We start from the raw sequence: 20,769 nt of genomic DNA, 5'->3' as shown, positions 1-20,769 counted from the left end.
AAAAAGTATTCAAGAGTAGAATAAAACATCTGCAAATAAACAGCCGACTCATTCCTGCTGATCTTAGCTTTCTTAGTGAGCCTTCCTGACTGTTATCAGGACAAAAAGGCTGCTGCACAAAGATGCACCACACTGCTTAAATTTGTTTTCCTGGCTTCATCTTTATTTTTAATATGCATAACCATATATCAGTTTGAATATAATCTGGTCCATAGACTAGACTCGTACCTGAGAGAGGCCATACAGCAAGGAAACATTTTTGCAGTATAAGTGCATACATCTTGCATTACTGGTGCCAACATATATATGAAAAGAATTACATCTGTGCTGTTTTCATTTTTTATGTATAAATATGTTAAGTCTTTCACAGAGATATATAGATATGGATTTACATATGAAAGGACTAGAACCAACTTCTTTGTGGCTCAACACTAGAAAGAAATTGTACACTTTGAACTAGCATGGGCTTAGGCAGCATCCTGTTCTTTATTTCTAAGCCTGTATCTCTTCGTCAAAATTTCACACCAACACTGCTTGGCTTTAGATGATTAAATAAAAAATAATAAATCATGCAATGCTGAAAATCCCGTTATGATTGTGTGAAATGCAAACATGTTGGTTTCTCCTGCAGTTACAAAACTTGATTTTTTTTCCATTTCTCCATACATTTGTGATGAATTTATAGTGCCATTACCCCATGGATTTAGCATAATGCAGAAGGAAATCAAAGTTTGATTTTGCAGTAGCAATTACTTGTTATATTCCTGAACCTATACAATTTCCTGTAATGGTAATAACTGCAAAAATTTCAGCTGCTACCTGGATCGTAATCTTCACTGCCGAGAGAAGATGGTATTTTAATAAGCATTACATCTTAAGGATATCCTTTTTTCCCCTCTGATGTTAGCTTGGCCCCCTTTAAGAAGATTTGGAACAATTAAACTTTTCCTTTTATTGGAAGAACTAAATCACTCTCAGCTTTCTGCAGCCTCCTGATCTAATGTGACAGCTCCCGGGCTACATCTATTCTACTTCAAAGAGGCAGGTAGCCTAAGGCCAGAGCTGGATTGCAGATTCCCCTGATTTGGCTTGCTGTTCCTGCTGGGTGTCATTTGTCTTCTTAGTCTTGCAGTGGGTAATTTCTGTCCTTCCCTAACATCATCTGTCTGAGCAGTTCCTGCCTGGCAGGCCTGTCTGTCCAGGTTGAGCATCAAATACCATAACCATATGATTAATCTGATGAGGCAACTACTCTGAAACCGTTCAGCCCCAGGCTTGCTTTAACCAGGATCGGCATCACAGCCTGCAAACTTCTAACAATCATGACCGTGGTCTTAGTTTTCCACAGATGATGCCTATGGATGTATTACGCTTTTGCAAAGTATCTTCTCTGCCCCACAACTCCCCTTTTAAAGAATGTCATTCTGATTGCTTCTGTTTCCTGAAAATCTGCCTCAACAGGTTTGGGTTTCCCTGCCGACCGTCAGCATTCAAGTTTTGCACCGCCATTTGAATGAAACAATTCTTTGGTGGAGTATCATTGCTTGCGAGCCCGTGGGAAAAAACGGCAGGACTCTGCATGTTAATCTGAAACTTCTACACTACAAAATGCCCCTAACACTAATTGCAGATGGCAAGATAATCCCCAAAACAGAACATCGCTTCAATTGCAAGGCAAAAGTGACATAATTTGTTTAGTAAATCTTCCCCAAGACACTACATGATGACTACATATGTTGATTTTCAGACTCAGAGCTAACCATTCCCAAGTTTTATGATGTGATTATTTTATCTTACAAAAAACAAAATAGATTTTACTTTTAATATTTTTCCTAGCCCATACTTATTTAAGGGGGACATATGCTCTTACAAATGTTCAAGAAAGTAAAGAAGTATATTAGTACAAAAGTAAGTTTATAGAATGTAGAAGAACAGATAACAAAGACAATAGTTGAAAAAAGCCAATTTAAACAGTAAAATAAGAGTGGATAGTCAATAATTCTTAGATAAACCATCAGTATACTATGAAATATTTCATAGTATGTAGTTATAACATGTCTATTGGACAGTTAAAATATTTGGTTAACTCATTAGAATTAGCAAAAGGAAGCTATAAATGATAAACAGTGCATTAAGAAAATAAAGAAATTAACATATAAGCCAAATGTCATATTTAAATATAAACTCTAAAGTTAAATTTTCAGCAATGGCACAATTCTGTGTGTAAAGCTGTAACCTAAAAAAATATTTCTTTACATGGTTTTCTTTCTGTTTGATGCTAAAGAAAGAGTCCTCTCAGAAGTAAAGAAAAATGAAATGCTTTACTAGCCATGTTGTTAAGGACGTTTCAAAAGATAGATTAGTCTGGAAGACATTTTTCTGTTAATACTTCATTTTCTCTATTCAATTTAAGATGCTCTACTCCATTTTTTATTTTTATTTCTTTTTCCAAGGCTAGGGGTTTTTTCTCCTTGAAAACCAGTTCTCCGAGTATCTGGAGGAGCATCTGATAGAACCTCAATTATACTATCTCCCACTTTTAAAGAGGTTTCATCTCTCTTTACTTCCAAGATTGCTTCTTTAATTTTGAGATGCACTAATTTTACTAAAACGTATTGCAGAAGCTGTCTTTCTCATGCTTTCCGTTGGCTCCCCTAATTTCCAAAGATTCATCCACTGATGATTAAAGTAGACTTTTAAGTAAAATCAAATAATTAGAAGAAGCTATAGAGCTCTTTATAAATTTTCCTTGCCTAATTCTTCTGGCCTGCCTCTAAATTTTAGATTGCTTTTATATAATTCGGTTTCTAACAGTTATGGTTTAGCTTCTAATTTGTTTATTTTATTTATTTATTTTATTTTAATTCCATTTATATCCCGCCCTTCTCCGAAGACTCAGGGCGGCTTACAAGCTTAGCAGTAGCCTTCATTCTATGTATATGCCTGCTTATTAGGGCTTTCACACACCCGCAAGCGGCATTATTACAAAGTCAGCTTAATTGCCCCCGACAATCTGGGTCCATCCAATGAGATTTTGTAACTAGACATGGCTCTGAATATTCAGTCTTTACTTCTTTAATCTCTGTATTCTAAGATTCAACTTGGGTTGCCAGTTCTATCACATCTGTCATCTATTCTTGCCTAGAGTGTATCGAAAATTGCTTGCATTTCATGGAGTGATTGTTGAAATAACAACAGTAATTGGATTGTTTCCGATAGACACATCTTCCATAAAAAGAACTACAGGGGTTGTGCAGAAGAAGCCTAAATGTCTTGCTGGGATTCTTCCGCTTTTGGTCTTTGCTTTTTGTTGTTTTTATTTCTTCTTGAAAAATAATATGTACCATAAATCAAACCACTAAGAGTAAAAAGTAAAAAATGAAAATCATTAAGATTTGATACATTACAAAAAAGTAGTCAATTTTTATAATATGGGAAATATACCCAAGAATATTGGATAAATGTTTTTAATAATATATTAAACTTGTATGTCATTCAACTCAACAATTTTTTTAAAAAAATAATGTTTTTATTTTTTTATATTTCTCAGGTAGTAAAATATTTTTATTAATTGTTGCCTGACAATTAGGCTACCTCTCTGCTTTTCCATAGCCGTTAGTTTCCATCCATTCTATTACAAAAGTCTTCAATTAAATAACAAATTTCTATATGCATGCATTAAAACAAAACTCAGGGTGAAACATTTTTTAAACAAAAATGTTTTGAATCCTATATTCTGAAATATGTTTTCATCAGTTCTATGATTACTTCCATATAAGAAAAAAATGAAATATTACTCTTTTTATAGAAAATTAATTTTATGACATTTATGGAACACAAATTTTAGTGTGGTGGTATACCTGCACTGAAGTCTTCTGCATTTAATTGCTGAAAGTTAGAAATGCTATTTTCAGAAACATTATTGCTTATTGTAACTTGATTGAAATGTCCACAAAAAAATCAAATTATGTAATATTAAATTAAAAATAGTCAGCGATCCTAGAAACTTGTGACTTGTTGGCAAATCAAGTCTGGCAATTTTATTTGCCACACTTCATCATCTACCCATTTTTTTGTGGCTGCAACTGTACTTTTATCTTGCTTGTTTATTTATCGATTTATATGTGGCAATTCTCTGATAAAAGATAGCATGCTTTTCCCCAACTATAATCCTGTGAGGTAAGTAAGCATTACCTAGTTTGGGTAATAAAACGTCAGCAAGAAAACTGCCAAACCAAAAAGCACCAAGGAAGAAAAAGTTGTTTAGCCATCAAATATACAAACATTAAAAACAAAGAAATAATGATCTGCTGTTGCAAATCAAGTCCAATGATCATTAGCATTGACAAAATCACCATCAGTCAACTGCAAAAGCCAGCTTTACTTGGAACAGCAGGGGTCTTCAAACTTGGCCCTTTTATGACTTGTGGACTTCAACTCCCAGAATTCCTCAACCAGGCACGCTGGCTGAGGAATTCTGGGAGTTGAAGTCCACAGGTCACAAAAGACCCAAATTTGAAGACCTCCTGGCTTACATCTTGCAATACTTTTAATATTATTAAACAACATCTGCCTATCCCATGCCCTTCGGAAGGATTCAATAGGTGGGGAAAAAATGTCAAAGCCAGTCTTAACATCTAGCTCACCATGCAACCAACCATAAGTAAACAGTTCAGAATTATTGTTCCTCTTGTTTTGCATGGTGTTGCTCAGACCATACCTAGAATACTGCATCCAAGTTTTGTTACTGCATTTTAGGAAATCTCCAGATATCTACAGAGATTCTCAATCATCCAGGTCCTGGTTGTACCAAAGGTTCTTTTTTTCCCAAAGGCAACTGTATTTTCTTGGTGTGTGTTTTTTCTTTGAAGACCTTTCACTTCTCATCAAGAAGCTTCTTCAGTTTTCTGAGAACTGAAGAAGCTTCTTGGGTGAGGAGTGAAATGTTTTCAAAGAAAAAAAAATCAAGATAGTCTAGTTACCTTTTGGAAAAAGCACCTTTTGGAAATGCCCAGATGTTAACATTTAAGATAATAAAAGTCCTGGAAGGAAAATTGTATGAAGAATTGTTGGAGATGTTGGGTATATTTAACCTGGAGAAGATTATAGGGAGACATACAAACTATCTTAAAGTACCATAAAGTGCCGTCAGGAGGACTGAACTATGTTGTTCCTGAAGACCGGTCAAAAGAAACAAAAGATTTAAATTACAAAGAAGATGATTTTGATTGACATCAGGAAAAACTTCTTATTGATTTTAGAAATATTTTCAAAGAAAAATTTAGCATTTTAAAATGGATGTTTAAAAAAAGTTTTTTACCCTTTGTTAAACAAAAAAAATCTGAGGAAGCATAATAAATTATGTTAATATCAATGAATATATATTATTTTCTACAGCAAGAAATAATATTAGAGACAGTTAAATTGATTATGTCATTCAAAGAAAAGAATGTATCTAATTTTGTTTCCACTTGGAAACCACTTCAGGGTTTTGTGCTTGGGATGGAAAAAATAAAACTTTTAATCTGGTTTTGCTGCTTAGACAGATTTGCCGATATAGAAATTAAATTATATACATTATTGTATAAAAGTAAGAAGTTGAGGTTGTAATGTTATTATCTTCTACTGTGCTTAGTGGGAAATCAAAGCCTTTTTTTCCTTTTACCTCTTCTTACCCATACTTTCTCCTTTCCCCTTTTTCCTCCCTGTAGTTTCCCATTATGTTCATTTTCGTTATATTACACCTCTCCAGGTGTTTAAGCAAAGACCCAATGGCCCTCCGTTGGGGACATTATTATCATGCATTCCTTCAATAATTATGAGGCTGGAGTAAAAGATCTCTAGGATCACTTCGACCCTTACTATGATTCTATGAATATCTTCTCTCAACTAGCAAAGAAGTTTCCTCACGTACATCAGGGAGATTTCACAAATAGCCAAATTTGCTTACAAATTAAAGAACATTTAACAGCTTCTCTAGTCTTGTTTACATTTCCTGCAGGGCTAAGCACGACGTTAGCAGCATTTCACAAAAAGCATGAAATATTACGTTGCTGGAGTGCAGCTGATTTGCTTCGCTTAAAATGTATTTATTTATTTATTTTTATTTTTATTCCATTTATATCCCGCCCTTCTCCGAAGACTCAGGGCGGCTTACAAGCTTAGCAGTAGCCTTCATTCTATGTATATGCCTGCTTATTAGGGCTTTCACACACACACCAAGCGGCATTATTACAAAGTCAGCTTAATTGCCCCCAACAATCTGGGTCCTCATTTTACCTACCTCGAAAGGATGGAAGGCTGAGTCAACCTTGAGCCTGGTGGGATGCGAACCTGCACTAATTGCAGGCAGCTGGTGTTACTTAAGGAGGCATTAGCCCACTGCTCCACCAATTGATCCTGATGCAATATTTGTTGCACAGTATATTGAAACTGCAACTTAGAAAAGGAGATATTTTTAAATAGATGGAAATACCCAGTGCTTTTTTGTAAAAGAAAAAGGTGCCGGAACTCACACATGTCATACAACCCGCCTTGCCTACCCTACAAGGTTCCATCCAAAAAAGGTGCCGGAACTCCGTTTTGAGCGTTCTATGAGAAAAAAAGCCCTGGAAATACCCTCCACCATATCTACCTGTAGATCTAGAACTCTGTAGATTTCTTCAAAAAGATGGAGACGCACCGGTAGCTTGCTGGCCAATTCATATTCACAATGCATGCCGAGCAAAAATCTTTCCTCTTAGCTCCGACATCGACCCTAAGTATTTAGATTTAGAACGAGCCATTTAGGGAATCTTTCAATGAGACTTCAATTGTTGACGTCATAGAGGGCGATTTCTCCCACCGGTTGTTTTGGAAATTGCTTCACAAAGTGAAAGCCTTCCTGCTTATGCGCAGTACTCACATCTAGTCCCGTCCAGAGAGCCTTATGACAGTTGCGCATGCGCTTTCGTAAGGAGGAACTGCAAAGTCGTCCCGCTGTGGTCCTCCTCGGGAGGCTTTTGAGTGAAATGAGTAGTGGGGCTCCCGGGACTTTAAGCGTCAATAAAACTGCGGAGTCTCCGGTTTCTGGAAGCGGTAATAAAAGGAGGGATTCACTGGGTTCCGCCTCCTCGTGTCCTATTTTTAAAGGTAGGAAGCGCTGGTCCTTCCTTTTGCTTTCCTCCGTTAAGTTTCAGTTCTCTTGCATGCTGATAGGGTAATTGCAAACATATTACATAGTACCCCTAGAGTAGCGAGGGAGTAGTTTGATTTGGAAGTAGAGCGGGCATGGTAATGGTGATAGGCGTTCACCGCCTTCATCGCGATCTATTGCCCAATAAATGAGACGTAGCAGAAGGAAGCAGAAGAAGCGAAGGTCCGCAGACAGCACAGGTATATGGACGAAATTCGCGCAAGCTATTCTAACCCTTTATGTATAAAACACCAATGGATTCTGAGAAGAAACAGAAAGGATAAAATAAATACATTTCCTATGTCCTAGCTACGAACCTGGAATGGCCCCCGGAGGAAAGACCAACTCTGCAGATCTGTCAAGCAAATGGACGTTGTCATTGTTTGGCTGATTCAGTTGAACTTGGTTAGAGTTGGTTTATGGAAGGATGGCTTAAGAGGGCTTTTGTTGTCTGAAGGCATACTTCTCTCTTGCCCTTTTGGTCTGTTCTTACTAGAACTTTTATTTTTGATGTTATTTTGCAATTCGAATTATTTTGTTTGATTATCCTGTGGATGTTTTAATTAAAAATTGCTGATTGTAACCTGCCAACCTGTACAGTGATGATGAGTAAGTACACTGTTGGGAGATTTAAAAAGACAAGTTAAGAATAGGCTGTCAGGGAGAAAATCAAGGTGGTGCTCAGGAGTGAAAAATGATTTGATGGCACATAGTCAATGTATCAAACATGCCAAGAGTCAATGACTCTTGTGCATTCCAAAGCATCTTTTTGCATTTAAGTCCAAGCTTTGCACGGCTTTCAGATGATCATTGAGATCTGTCTAAAAACAGTATCTCTGAGGGTATCTCTTTCCCAACTTGGACTCATGCACACACAAAGACAAAACTAAAGAATATGTTTTTCCAGTGGGTAACAAAGATGGCATTTGTTTTATTTTTAAAATGTTCTATTTACCTGTGTTATCCTTCACCCCAAATAGTACAATAAAATGTATAGGTTTCATATATTAAAAAGTATCTGTTCTCAGTAAACTAGCGAGTAAAGTTCTTTGACAAAGTTACTCTGTAAAATGTGCTATCTATAGATATAATTCTGTGTATTTGCTTTAAGGTATAAAGCAATTGTATTGCATGCAAGTCTCTTTGTAGTCAAAAGCTCAATACACATTTGAGGGCTGTTGATAGAAGGGAGTTTACCTTGTCATCTCCTAAATCTTATGAAATTAAAATGGCTTTTGTAATGGCCTTACAAACTTGGACACTAATTTGTCTACAAAGTGACATAAAAAAACCTTAATAGCAATAGCACTTAGACTTATATACTACTTCACAGTGCTTTTACAACCCTCTCTAAGCATTTTAGAGTCAGTATATTACCCCCAACAATCTGGGTCCTCATTTTACCAACCTTTGAAGGATTGAAGGCTGAGTCAACTTTGAGCTGTTCAGATTTGAACTGCTGACAGTCAGCAGAGTTAGCTTCCAGTACTGCATTCTACCACTGTGCCACCATGGCTCATATACTGTTATTTGAAGGAATTTTCCTCCCTGTATCTGTGGGAAACTGTAAGTGAGAAAAACTACTATTAAAAAAGTGGACTACAGAGGAAGAAAAAAAATCCTAACCTGTCCAAGTTTTTATACATCTCTAATAATAAATAAATAGATTATAATTCATCATTTTTCTTGTAGATGTTGGCGAAATATATTCCCGACTTCTGGACCACAGACCAGTTATTCAAGGAGAAATTCGTTATTTCATCAAAGAATTTGAAGTAGGTTAGATATTGTTTTGAAATGAAGTAAGATGGATTTGTGGAAGAATTTGATTTTGAATTAAAAAGTGAAGCTGCACAAGCATATTGTGTAGGACTCACTGGAGAAGAGCCTAATGCTGGGAAAGATTGAGGGCAAGAGAAGAAGGGGACGACAGAGAATGAGGTGGCTGGATGGAGTCACTGAAGCAGTAGGCATGAGCTTAAATGGACTCCAGAAGATGGTAGAGGACAGGAAGGCCTGGAGGAACATAGTCCATAGGGTCGTAATGAGTCGGACACGACTTCACAGCTAACAACAACAACATAGGAGAGACTGACTATTTTTTTAAAAAATGTGAAATATGCAGAAAAATGCTTTTTAAATATTAAATACCCTTTTATGCAAGTGTAATATTGAATATAATTGCCACAAGATGGCAGCAAAACCTTAATAAGAATAAGAAGATATATATATGAAATTTGGATAGCTTTCAAACTATCAGGGTAGTTTTCTTTCAAAACTGGATGATAAAATAAAATAAAAAGTAATTGTAAAAATGTTGTTTAAACATAGGATGTTTAAATGAAGAATAGTGGGGATGTATTAACAATGTGTGGAAATATTAATTGTGCAGTTACTGCATAAGCATATTTAATCAGTAATAAATCTGAGTATTTCCAAGTAATTATGTTTATTTATTTATTTATTTTTATTACATTTATATCCCGCCCTTCTCCAAAGTTGTTAACTGGAGTCTAAGAATTAAAAATCTAGATATTTTAATCTGTTTTACAATGAAAATGTATACATGTCTGATTAGTTGTATATAATGCTGAGTTCAATGAATTTTACTTTCCAGTAAAGGGCTATAGAATTTCAGTTTAGTTCTTTTTTAAGTGAAACTGGATTTGATGTTAATTAAATGTCAGCTTTTTTTGTAGAATGTTTAGAATGATCCCTTTCTTTTTTTTTCAAACAGGAAAAAAGGGGTCTCCGAGAATTGCGGATTCTTGAAAACTTAAACAACACAGTATTTGAGGCAAATGACAAGATTTTGCCAAAATGTAAAGGAATAATGCATGGAAATCTAAATGAAATATTGAAGAAATGTAAGAGGAAATTTATTTTCTTCAATGCCTTTTGTATTTAAAGAATATTGTCAAACTGTGTAGATTCTTGAAACACCAATGAGCTCACCCATCCTTTTGAAATTTGAAAAAAATGCATTTCCCTAGAGAGCTTTGTTGACTTGCTGTGTAATGATTCACCTGGGCTTAGGGACTTGAGCATGGGGAGGGAGGGGAGGGGAGGGGACAAGGCCTTCAATGGGAACACAGACCACCTTTGTGTTGAATTGAGGCAGGAGCTTGCTGGTAGCACTCCAGTTCAAAGAAAAATACATGGACTTCTTTTCATTTGCAAAAAAGATAGGAGAGGGAAGTATGTAAACTGTATCTGAGGTAGAACCACTTTGGCATTATAAGAACTGCCCTCAGGCAATACAACTTCCAGATGGATTTTGGTAGTCCCATAAGTTGGGCCTGAGTGCTAAATAATATAATTTGGCCATTGTAACGCTATCACAAAATAGGTATATTTCTGTTCTAGGTAGCAACATCAGATTGGTCCAATAATATGCCTCAATGAAGCCTTTGGCATTATTTATTTATTTTCCACATTTATAATCCACCAGATCAAGCAGAGAGTCTAGTTTAAACTAAAAGAAGTCTTATAATGCATAACAAGATAGCAGGAATTAAAGCATCAAAAATCAAATTAGCTAAAATGATAGCAAATCCAATTCTGTTGGAGCTATAAATCATAGCAAAATAAAGATAGACATCCATTCTAAATACAATAGTACAGTAGTGACAGTTTAAACATCACAGGTTTGTCCAACATCTACAAGAGAAATGAAATAGCTCTGTCTTTAGCATTCTGGAATGACATTAAAGAGGAGCAAGACGTAATTTCTGGGGCAGGCCCATTCCACAAAGCAAGGGACCTAACTGAAAAATAATATCAACTAGCCTCAGTTTCCCTCATTTCACAAACCTCGAAATAATAGCTTTTCTCTGGAAGAACATGCCTTATTGGTTGACATTGTTGGAAGAGATAATCTTGTAAATACCTAGCAAAGCCATACAGGGCTTTATAGTCAAAACCAGCACTGCAGGGCCCAAAATCCAGGTGTCATGTGTTTTTTAGAGCTAGTCCCATTGCATTCCGCATCAGTTGCAGTTTCAGAGTAGTCTTCAGAGGCAGCCCCATGTACATCTTATGCTTCAGATAAGGCCATAACTGGTGCAAAAGACAGTGCCAGACAAAGACCCTCCTGGCCACAGTCTCCACCTGGAAGATACCAAGTTGGGGACCTGTTCCCTCCTTAGTGGAAGCAGAACTGTAGAACAGTTCCTCCAATCCTGAGCTTCATTGGTGGTACAAAAGGTTAACCTTTCCTTTATCTGTACAGGGTTACAGACAACAGAAAACATCAGTGTAGTAACTTCTGTACAGAAAGTCCTCAACTTATGACTACAATTCTGCCCGACATTTCTGTTACTAAGACAGTTGTTAAGTAAGCTTTGCTCCATTTTATGACCTTTCTTGCCATAGTTGTTAAGTGAACTGCAGCTGTTGTTAAGTTAGTAACATAGTTGTAAAGTGACTCTGAGTTCCCCAATGACTTTGCTGGTCAGAAAGTCGTAAGAAGAGATCACATGACCCCAGGACACTGCAATCATCGTAAATATGACTCAGCTGCCAAGCATCCACATTTTGATTACATGACCATGGGGATGCTGCAACAGTCTTAAGTATGAAAAACAGTCACAAGTCACTTTTTTCAGTGCTGCTGTAACTTTGAACGGTCACTAAATGAACTGTTGTAAGTCAAGGACCACCTGTACTGAAGAGTTAAATCAGAAGATGCTAGTTAATCTCCCCTGCTGTGTTACGTTCTTCTGTTGCTGTGATTGCTGTCTTTAAATGAGTTAAGTTTGCCTAGATCAGACATGTCAAACACAAGGCCCGGGGGCCAGATCCGGCCCGCAAAGTGGTTTCATGTGGCCCACGAAGTCATCCTGGAAACAGTGAGGGAACGGCCCCCACTGCCTTGGCCCTGGCCCAGAGACCCTCAGATCTGTCCCACTCCTGCCCAGGCCCCCATAGGCACCCTTGATGCGAATGATGTAGAGCTGGCCATGCCCACCCAGTAGGCCATACTCGCTCTAGCCACGCCCACCCAGTAGGCCATGCCCACCCAGGCCACACCCACCCGGCCCCCTGAGGGCAACCGCAATGCTGATGCGGCCCTCAATGAAATTGAGTTTGACACCCCTGGCCTAGAAAATAGAGAATTTGATTTCATGATATGTGTTTGTTAGACATCTGCCTCTAAAATTAACCGCTATTTGTTTTCCCATGGTGATAAATTCCATTTGACAAATGGTGGACTCTGACTTTTTTTCTACCAGATATTGAAACTAATCAATAACTTATCAATTAAGGACAGCTATAAAAAAACATTGTCTCCTTTGGATCATACTTGACTCTGTATAACTCTATGACATATCCATGTAATTTTTTTGTCCAGAAGTTTTATGTGTCTTGTCCTGTCTTTTTCAGGGTTGGGGAGATGAAGGATGAAATATTTTTCAATTTTCTGGTCTAACCTGTAATTCTTGAATTCTTTGATGGCTCCTCTCTAAGGACTAATAAGGCCTTGCCAGCTTAGTTACTAAGTCCAAATCAGGTTAGCCAGCTGCTACTATCATACGCTTTATTTGTTTCAAATGCAAAGGCGAAATGCCTGTCAATAGCAATTTCTGTAATGTAAGTTGGAAGAGTACAATTTTGTCCTGTTCCTGGATTTCCAATTGCCATCCAACTAGCTCTCTTAAAGCAGGATGTTTGATTAAGATAGGATTTCGCTCTAAGGTGGTACATAGTTTTTTAAGGGTTGTGCTACCTTTATCCTATTATTTTTCAACTTAAGACAAAGGTGATAGATGTGTACGGCTTCCAGACAATAGATTTTCATATTTTCCAGGTTTCCTTTCATAGAGTAAAAGTGTTTAATCTGGTTCAATTAATGTTAGAGCTTATTTTTAATGTAAAGTGGTTCCCACTTTCTGCTTGGGCTGTATTGTTATAAGCTACTTTTATAAGGATTTAGAAATTGAGATTCAAGGTGCTGGTGATGACCTATAAAGCCCTAAATGGCGAGGGTCCGGGATATCTGAGGGAACACCTGCTGCCGGCATCAAGCTCCCTTCGTCCTGTGCGCTCCCACAGGGAGGGTCTTCTCAGGGTGCCACCGGTAAGAGATTGCCGGCAGACGACACCCAGGGATAGGGCCTTCTCAGTGGGTGCACCTGCCCTTTGGAACCAGCTGCCAGTGGAGCTTAGGACTGCCCCCGAACTCCGTTCATTCCGCCGGGACCTGAAGACCTGGCTCTTCGAGCTCTCTGGCCCAGGCTGAAAATTTTAATTTTAGTTTTAACTTTAATTTTAACTGGGGTTTCACTTATGCAGGGACGAATATAATTTTTTAAATTTGTTTTTAACTTTTGTATTTTTGCTTTTAATCACCCTGTAAACCGCCCTGAGTCCTTCGGGAAAGGGTGGTATATAAATGTAATAAAATAAATAAATAAATAAATAAATAAATGACATTTAAACTAGGCTTAGCAAATCACAGAGATGTTTTTTTTTCTTACATTAGAAAGACCTAATGAGTATATAGCACATTTTTATTTAAAGTAGTGTGAGCAAAGCCAGTGTAGTTCTCGCATTCAAAGCTGGTCCATTAAAAATATGAATGATGAATTGCACAACTGTAAACTTGTATTTCAGTACAGGTAGCCAACCAGATGTTCAACACCTTGCAGCAAACAGAACAGGAAGAAAGAAAGGTAAATATTAATATTTTACATTTACAAACTAGCAAAGTTAAGCTTATTAGGAAGAGGGAGGCTGGGAGAGCACGAGGGGCTTTAAATGGATTATTTTAGCCACAAAGGGGTATCTAAAATTGGGGAGGGGGGACTAGTTGACAGCCCTTCAAGATAGACTAGATTAAGAAAAGAAAGTCATGAATGTGAATACTGTACGCTTTTTATTACAAGGTTACAGTAACAGATTCTTGCAAGTCTGAATGCGATCCCCACCCTCCCTTTATCTTTGTGACAAGTAGGGAGAGTCCCATCTGAGAGGCTTTCTCAAACTACATTTCTTCTCCAACCTCAGATTTCTTTTATCTCACTGCTACCTTGGTTGTGCAATAATTCTTCCTCCTGCTTCCTCAGGATTATTCTATCTATCCATTACACTAGTTCAACATTTATAAAAGGGTATATTAAGTTTGCCACTTCCATTATGAGTACAGGAAACCACAATTAACCATGCTAATTGAGGCTAGAAACTTTGTAAAAAAAACATGTTTAGTGACGGCAGTCCAGCCATCCAGATACTCTCATAAAGCGAGGACCTCACACGGCCCTGATTTGCAACTTCCTGCTGATTTCCTCATTGGTTTTGCTTGTCCAAAGCTGGCAGGCAAGATTGCAAACCACAATCACATGACTCTGGGGGTGTTGTGCCGGCCATAAGTACAAGGAATAGTTATTAAACAAGTACACTCTATATAATATTCAATGGATAATTGTGTGAATGAAAAGTGCCCATCTTATCTCGAAATTTGAACCGTGGTATTTGAATGAGAATTAGATTTGTTTTATGCTCACAACTAGTTGCCCATCCAGATTACCATTTTAATATTAAGATATTTTTTTACTTCACATCCAAGATTCTCTAGACTGTGCCTCTTGCTCTTTCTTCTTGGTTGATATATTGTTATAAACTGGACCGAGTGGTTTTGTTTCTTAAATGTCTACTGTTAAATTTTGAGGGTAGTGTGCCCACTATGTCATCTAAACACTAAACCAAAGATATGTCAGGCTATGTGCAAAGGCAGTGAACCTTCAACCTGATTTCCCTTTACTGTCTAGATACATCCTATTAAGCTTTACACTGAAGCAGTCTGTGATTTGGTACTTCTTAATCTGGTGTGTCTTTCAACAGGACTACTTAGGAATATATCAGTCAAAAGATATATTTGTTTAACTGGCAAAATGGACATTTAATTCCCATCAGATTAAAACTGCGTGTAAGAATGTGAATTAAGTAACTCTGAGATTCACCAATTGCTCTGAAACAAATCTCGATGTTATTTTAAAGTTCTCAGGAAGGTGAAAAGCATATCTTCTTCTGGAATAGCTACACTAGATGTAAAAAAAAACCGTAGGTAAACCTGCAGTTTTAATTAGCCTTTCATAGTTGCTTAAAAAATAGCAACGTTTTTATATCTTCCCCGGCTTCTGTATGGGTGGAAAGTTTTTCTAAGAATTTCGTTCACAGCCAGAGAAAAGGGAAATCCCTGTTTTGCATGGAACAAAAAATACCCAACAGAATGGAAATGTAAATCTGGTCAGTCGAAAACACTGAACATATTATGACTACAGCTTTCTGAAATGGAACTATTTCATACCTTTGGATCTTACTTCATAAAAGGCTAGATTATAAGAACATGCGACTTGCTATAACCTCTCACAAGGCTGCACACTGTTGGTTTGTAATACATATTCTTAAACCTCAGCATTAGGAAAAAACTGCAAGAAATTAATTCTGTGTTTTTCTTCTGTGCTTCCTTTAATTATGATTAGGCAGCCCTTTCAATTTTTTCAGCCCTAATAGAGAAGCACTGTAAGCAAATTGAAGAAAATTTCATATTTCTTATTTCTGTAATTGATAAGGGCAAAACACTGTCAGCTGCAGTGTAAATACAGCATTCCTAAATTTCCTAAACTTGCTAAGAGAGAGAAGGCATACTACAGGTTTACATATCTCTAGTCCACATATTTTCCTTCTCTTCTGATTTTGGAGCTAAACATTAAGGCACAACCTTGTTCAGCCCAGTTTTCTCTAGCTGTGTTGTACACCAACTGGTGACCGTTAAGATAAATTGCATAGTCCTCAGATTACAACCATAATTGAGCCCAACATTTCTGTTGCTAAACAAAACATTAAATGAATTTGCCCCATTTTACCACCTTTCTTGACACAGTTCTTAAGTGAATCATTGATTTTGTTTATAAGAAGGTTGCAAAAGATGATCGCATAATCCAGGACAACCATCATAAATATGAGTCACTTACCAAGCATCTGAATTTTGATCACATGACCATGGCGATGGTGCAACAGTTGTAAGTGTAAGGTCGTAAGTCACTTTTTTCAGTGCCGTTATAACTTTGAATGGTCACTAAAAGAACTGTTGTAAGTTGAGGACCACCTGTATATTTGAAGAAGGAGCAGATGTCCTGGGAAAGACTGGTTTGCTTTTTTAACCAATGTTGAAGATTGGAATGTATTGGGAGACGCTTGGTTTTTCTCTATGATACTCATTCAATAAGCCATGGTTCCTAGCCTCTTTTGCTGCAGGACACATTCTGTGCATTAAAAGAATGTCAGAGTCTTATGGCAAGTATCCATTCAATGCAGGTCTCCTAATACTTTGAAAAGTGTTTTGGGGAAGAATAGTATTCCATACAACCTGCCCATTATTGATTGTTCTCAGCTGTTTCTCTTTAAGTAAAATGTCTTAAGACAATTTTATCTCCTTTTAGCTTACTGTTAGACTATCAGGAAGTTATTCATGCATTGGTCTTCTCATGATTGGATTTCTGTAATGTGTTATATATGGGGCTGCCCTTGAAAACTATCTGGAAGCTGCAGTTGGCCCAGAATGATGGATGTCCCATAGTATATATCACATGTCTCCTCAGCATTCTGAAATGCACTAGTTACCACTTGACTTCCAGGAGCTGTTTATCACTTATAAACCCTTTCATGACATAAAGCCAGGCTACTTTAGAGACTGCCTATTTCCACATTTCTGTCGATCTGATGAGGTCAGGTAGAATGGGCATGCCGTGGATCCCATCAATCACGCAGTGTCATCTTGAAGAACCCAGAGGCGTGTGTTTTCTGTGGCTGCATCTGATTGCATCCAATTTTATGACATTCATTGGTTTGATCATTAAATGAGATCATGTGATCATGCCTTGTGACCTCCCTTGCCTATTTTCCTATTGACTTTGTCAAGAAGCCAGCTGGGAAGATAATCACATGATCCCCAGGCACTGCAACTGACATTAATGCAAGATTTATGCTAACCATCTGAATTATGTTCATGTGATTGAGGGGATGCTGCAATGGTCATGTGAGGACTGGTTGTAAGCCGTAATTTTCAGCACCATATTAACTCCGAATGGTAGCTAAATAAATGGCTGTTCGTCAAGGACTACCTGTAATAATCTCTCATGTAGATCAAAATATAATTTCAAACCTTAAATGATAGGACAGCCATTGATCCAAACAGATACAATGAGTGAACTTGTATGTAAGGAAATGTTTCAGAGACCACTATTGTGTATGTTTCTTTTTTTTTTCAAATGGGCATATGGTATCTTCTCTCTCTTCAATTCTAATTTTGGAATTTTGTTGTCTTTTTACTTTGGCCTGGTTGGCTGTACTACTCTCTTTAGTTTTGGGGGACAATATAAAAACATTCCTTTTCAGCAGTACTTATGTCAATGTGCTAATGCAGGGGTCTTCAAACTTGGCTCTTTTATGACTTCAACTCCCAGAATTCCCCAGCCAACCAGGATTCTGCAAGTTGAAGTCTGCAGGTCTTAAAGTTACCAAAGTTGGACATCCCTGCTCTATAGGAAATCAAGAAAGATACATATCTCATTTTAAAGAACTACCCCAGTAAATAGCACATCTGAGACTGCTTCTGTCTGATCAGGACCTTGACACATCTTGCCAAGTTGCCCAACTTTGTGCTATCATGTCTTGTAACTTTGTGCTATCATGAGCCTTGGTGGAGCAGTGGGCTAATGCCTCCTTAAGTAACACCAGCTGCCTGCAATTAGTGCAGGTTCGAGTCCCACCAGGCTCAAGGTTGACTCAGCCTTCCATCTTTCCGAGGTAGGTAAAATGAGGACCCAGATTGTTGGGGGCAATAAGCTGACTTTGTAAAAATGCCGTTTGGGGGGGCCCAAAAGCCCTAATAAGCAGGCATATACATAGAATGAAGGCTATTGCTAAGCACATTGATTTGTGCTTCTTAGATTGTAAGCCGCCCTGAGTCTTCGGAGAAGGGCGGGATATAAATGGGATTTAAAAAAAACCTGTCCAACCTACAGTTGATGCTTAGCACAAAGTTTGGTGATTGCCACTGCTATTTGTACTACAGTTACTCCAATAATGTATTTTATGTAATTTCATTGCATTTTAAAAGAGTTTTATAATTGCACTTCTTTACATTCTATTGTTGTGGCCCAAAGGCCATAGCAAAGGTTTGGTTGATTTTTTCCCCCTTTTTTTCTTTCTGTTTGTGAATTTATTTATTGTTACAAGCTACACATGTTCATAAAATGTTCATAAAAAAGACCTGGTTGTTTGAACAGGCCGGCCTGGACTAAGGGTTTGGGTTTATTTTTAACTATTTATTGTTAGGGCTAAATTAATTTAATTTTACTTTTAACTTTTGTATGTTGTATTTTATTGCCCTGTACACCGCCCTGAGTCCTTTGGGAGAAGGGCGGTATAGAAATTCAATAAATAAATAAATAAATAAATAAATAAATAAATAAATAAATAAATAAATAAATAAATAAATAAAATAAGGAAAAAATAACTTTTAAAAAACTCCCCTACTGAAGAGATCCTCGTTGCAATGTACAGTAAACTGTCTTCTCTTCATTGCCAGATTCAACATTTATTACCTGCTTTTTCTCCTCAGCTTCAGGCTGAGAAACTAAGGGCTGGTGAAGCTCAACGTATGGCTGACTGGGAGGAATTCACCAAGGAGCAGCAGCACCTGAAAACAACGGTCGATGAAGAACACGCAAAAGCTATGGAGCATCTTAAAGAACAGTATGAGGCTTTGGAGAAGGACCTCCCAAAACAGGCTCTCTAACAAACAGGCATCTTCCACTCCTAGTTTTCAATTTTCAGGATTTCCAGCACAGTATTAGAGTTTAGATAAAAAAATAACAGGGACCAAAACCAAAAGTGCTAACTGAAATTTGGTTCCTTGCACTGAATAATTTTTTCATTTTCATTTTAAGTGCATGTGCGTACATGCACACACACACACACACACACAAGAGGTTTGGTAGCAGCAATAACAGTATTATACTTCAACAAGCCAGATTAAGTGCACATTTAAAATCTATTTACAAAATGAATAATTACATAATTTTTGTTTGGGTCTTTTCAATGAGCTCTCCTGTTACTTTCCTGAAGAGTTAGCTTCTGTTAGAGACAGGGAGGAGTCATAATTATGTGCAGACATACAGCAATAGCCTGACGTGTAGAGTAATAACTGTAAAAGGCCCATACACCTTGGGAGTATAATAGTCTGAAGTCTATGAATGAAGGTTATCAGTATAAGTTTAAAGAACCTTGAGAAAGAAGTCACCATTTCACTGAATTTGTCCTGACTAGAAACAATGGGAGAGTATTAGGTTGACTTTGAGGTATGTATTTGCCCTACTAGTGTTTCTGTGCGTAGTACAAAAAAATACTCTCATATGCTTAATGGCCTGAAATCTCTGGAATAGGGTTATGTAGATTCAAAGGCAAAATGCAATTTGTAGTATGCAGTGATCTGCCTATAATGCCTTCAGGATCACCTCAGACTTTCCCAGGATCATGCTGCAGCTGCAAATGACGCACACACAACTCTAAGAAAAGTCACTGCTTCTTTAAGATGTTCTTTACAGATGCTACTTGGGGGTCCACACAGACTTTCAAGCATGTGTTGGCTTTGAATCTCCTGTGTAGCCCTTCACTGACAATATTTAATGTTATGGTTGAGCCCTTTCAGTGAACATTGCAAATGACCAGTGTTCTTGCAGATCAAATTGTGTTTTCCATGTAAATAGTATTCTGGAGCATAATTAAGTTTGTGGGTGAACTCCATGATTTAATATGTATTAAATATTTGCATACTGTGGGCCAAGTTCATGCTGTAGTTCTTTGTCATTTCAGTTGTAAAAAAGAAAAGCATTAATAACAGGATGAATGTTGAGGTACGTTAGGCAACAGGCAGGAAAATTGAGTGTTATTTTAACAGGCAGTGTGTAAAAGAAAAAAATGTAAAACAAAATTACCCATTATCTATGTTGCAAATGCAATAAGCCAACAATAGGTTGTTTCTGCGATTGTATGGCTTAATTTCAAGATTCTCTCCTGACAGTCTGTTGATAATGTGATTAAAGCGAGCAGAGCAGATGGAATAAGTATCTGTGATTTCTTTCAATAATACTGAACTTCTGCCAAACTGCTCTATCCACTACTGTATGGCTGACAAGCTTCATCAATCATCATCAGGTAGCTAGACTAAAACTCCATTTGCCAACATTGAGGTATGCTGGAATGTTGTTAATCTCTTGTGACTTGTGGGGGGATGGGGGGGCAATAGGTGACTTTAAAATATTTCTCCACTGGAGAAAGAACATCTAATGAAATCCCTATTCAGGGGAAAACAGTTTTTCATATCTGTGTGGCTCCGTCTTGCTCAGTAGAAGAGAAAATTAACAAGAGTTCATGGTTTATTACAAACAGGCCTTTAATCGTTCTGTGTGCATTAATCCTCAAAAGTCATATCAATAATCTTGTTGCAATAGCATTTTGCCTTGGATATTGAATTTGATTTTTATATTGCAACAGAATAAATTAAAAGACATGGTAGCCCTAGAGCAGGG

The 20,769-nt window shown here is 37.3% G+C and overlaps 1 protein-coding gene across 1 annotated transcript; it reads left to right on the top strand.

Annotated features, from left to right (window-relative positions):
• The first annotated feature begins 6,883 nt into the window (after positions 1–6,883).
• Positions 6,884–20,365, top strand: BLOC1S5 (biogenesis of lysosomal organelles complex 1 subunit 5). The gene is made up of 5 exons (XM_081325335.1): positions 6,884–7,131; positions 8,867–8,949; positions 9,912–10,041; positions 13,790–13,848; positions 18,801–20,365. The coding sequence occupies exons 1-5, from the start codon at positions 6,942–6,944 to the stop codon at positions 18,975–18,977; spliced, it is 639 nt and encodes a 212-aa protein (XP_081181461.1). The 5' UTR covers positions 6,884–6,941; the 3' UTR covers positions 18,978–20,365.
• The last annotated feature ends 404 nt before the right edge of the window (positions 20,366–20,769 follow it).

This window comes from Vipera berus (genome assembly GCF_964194415.1).
Source record: "Vipera berus genome assembly, chromosome: 3".
Taxonomy (NCBI): domain Eukaryota; kingdom Metazoa; phylum Chordata; class Lepidosauria; order Squamata; family Viperidae; genus Vipera; species Vipera berus.
Note: the sequence above shows the minus strand (reverse complement) of the source record. Positions and strands in the feature narration are given on the sequence as shown.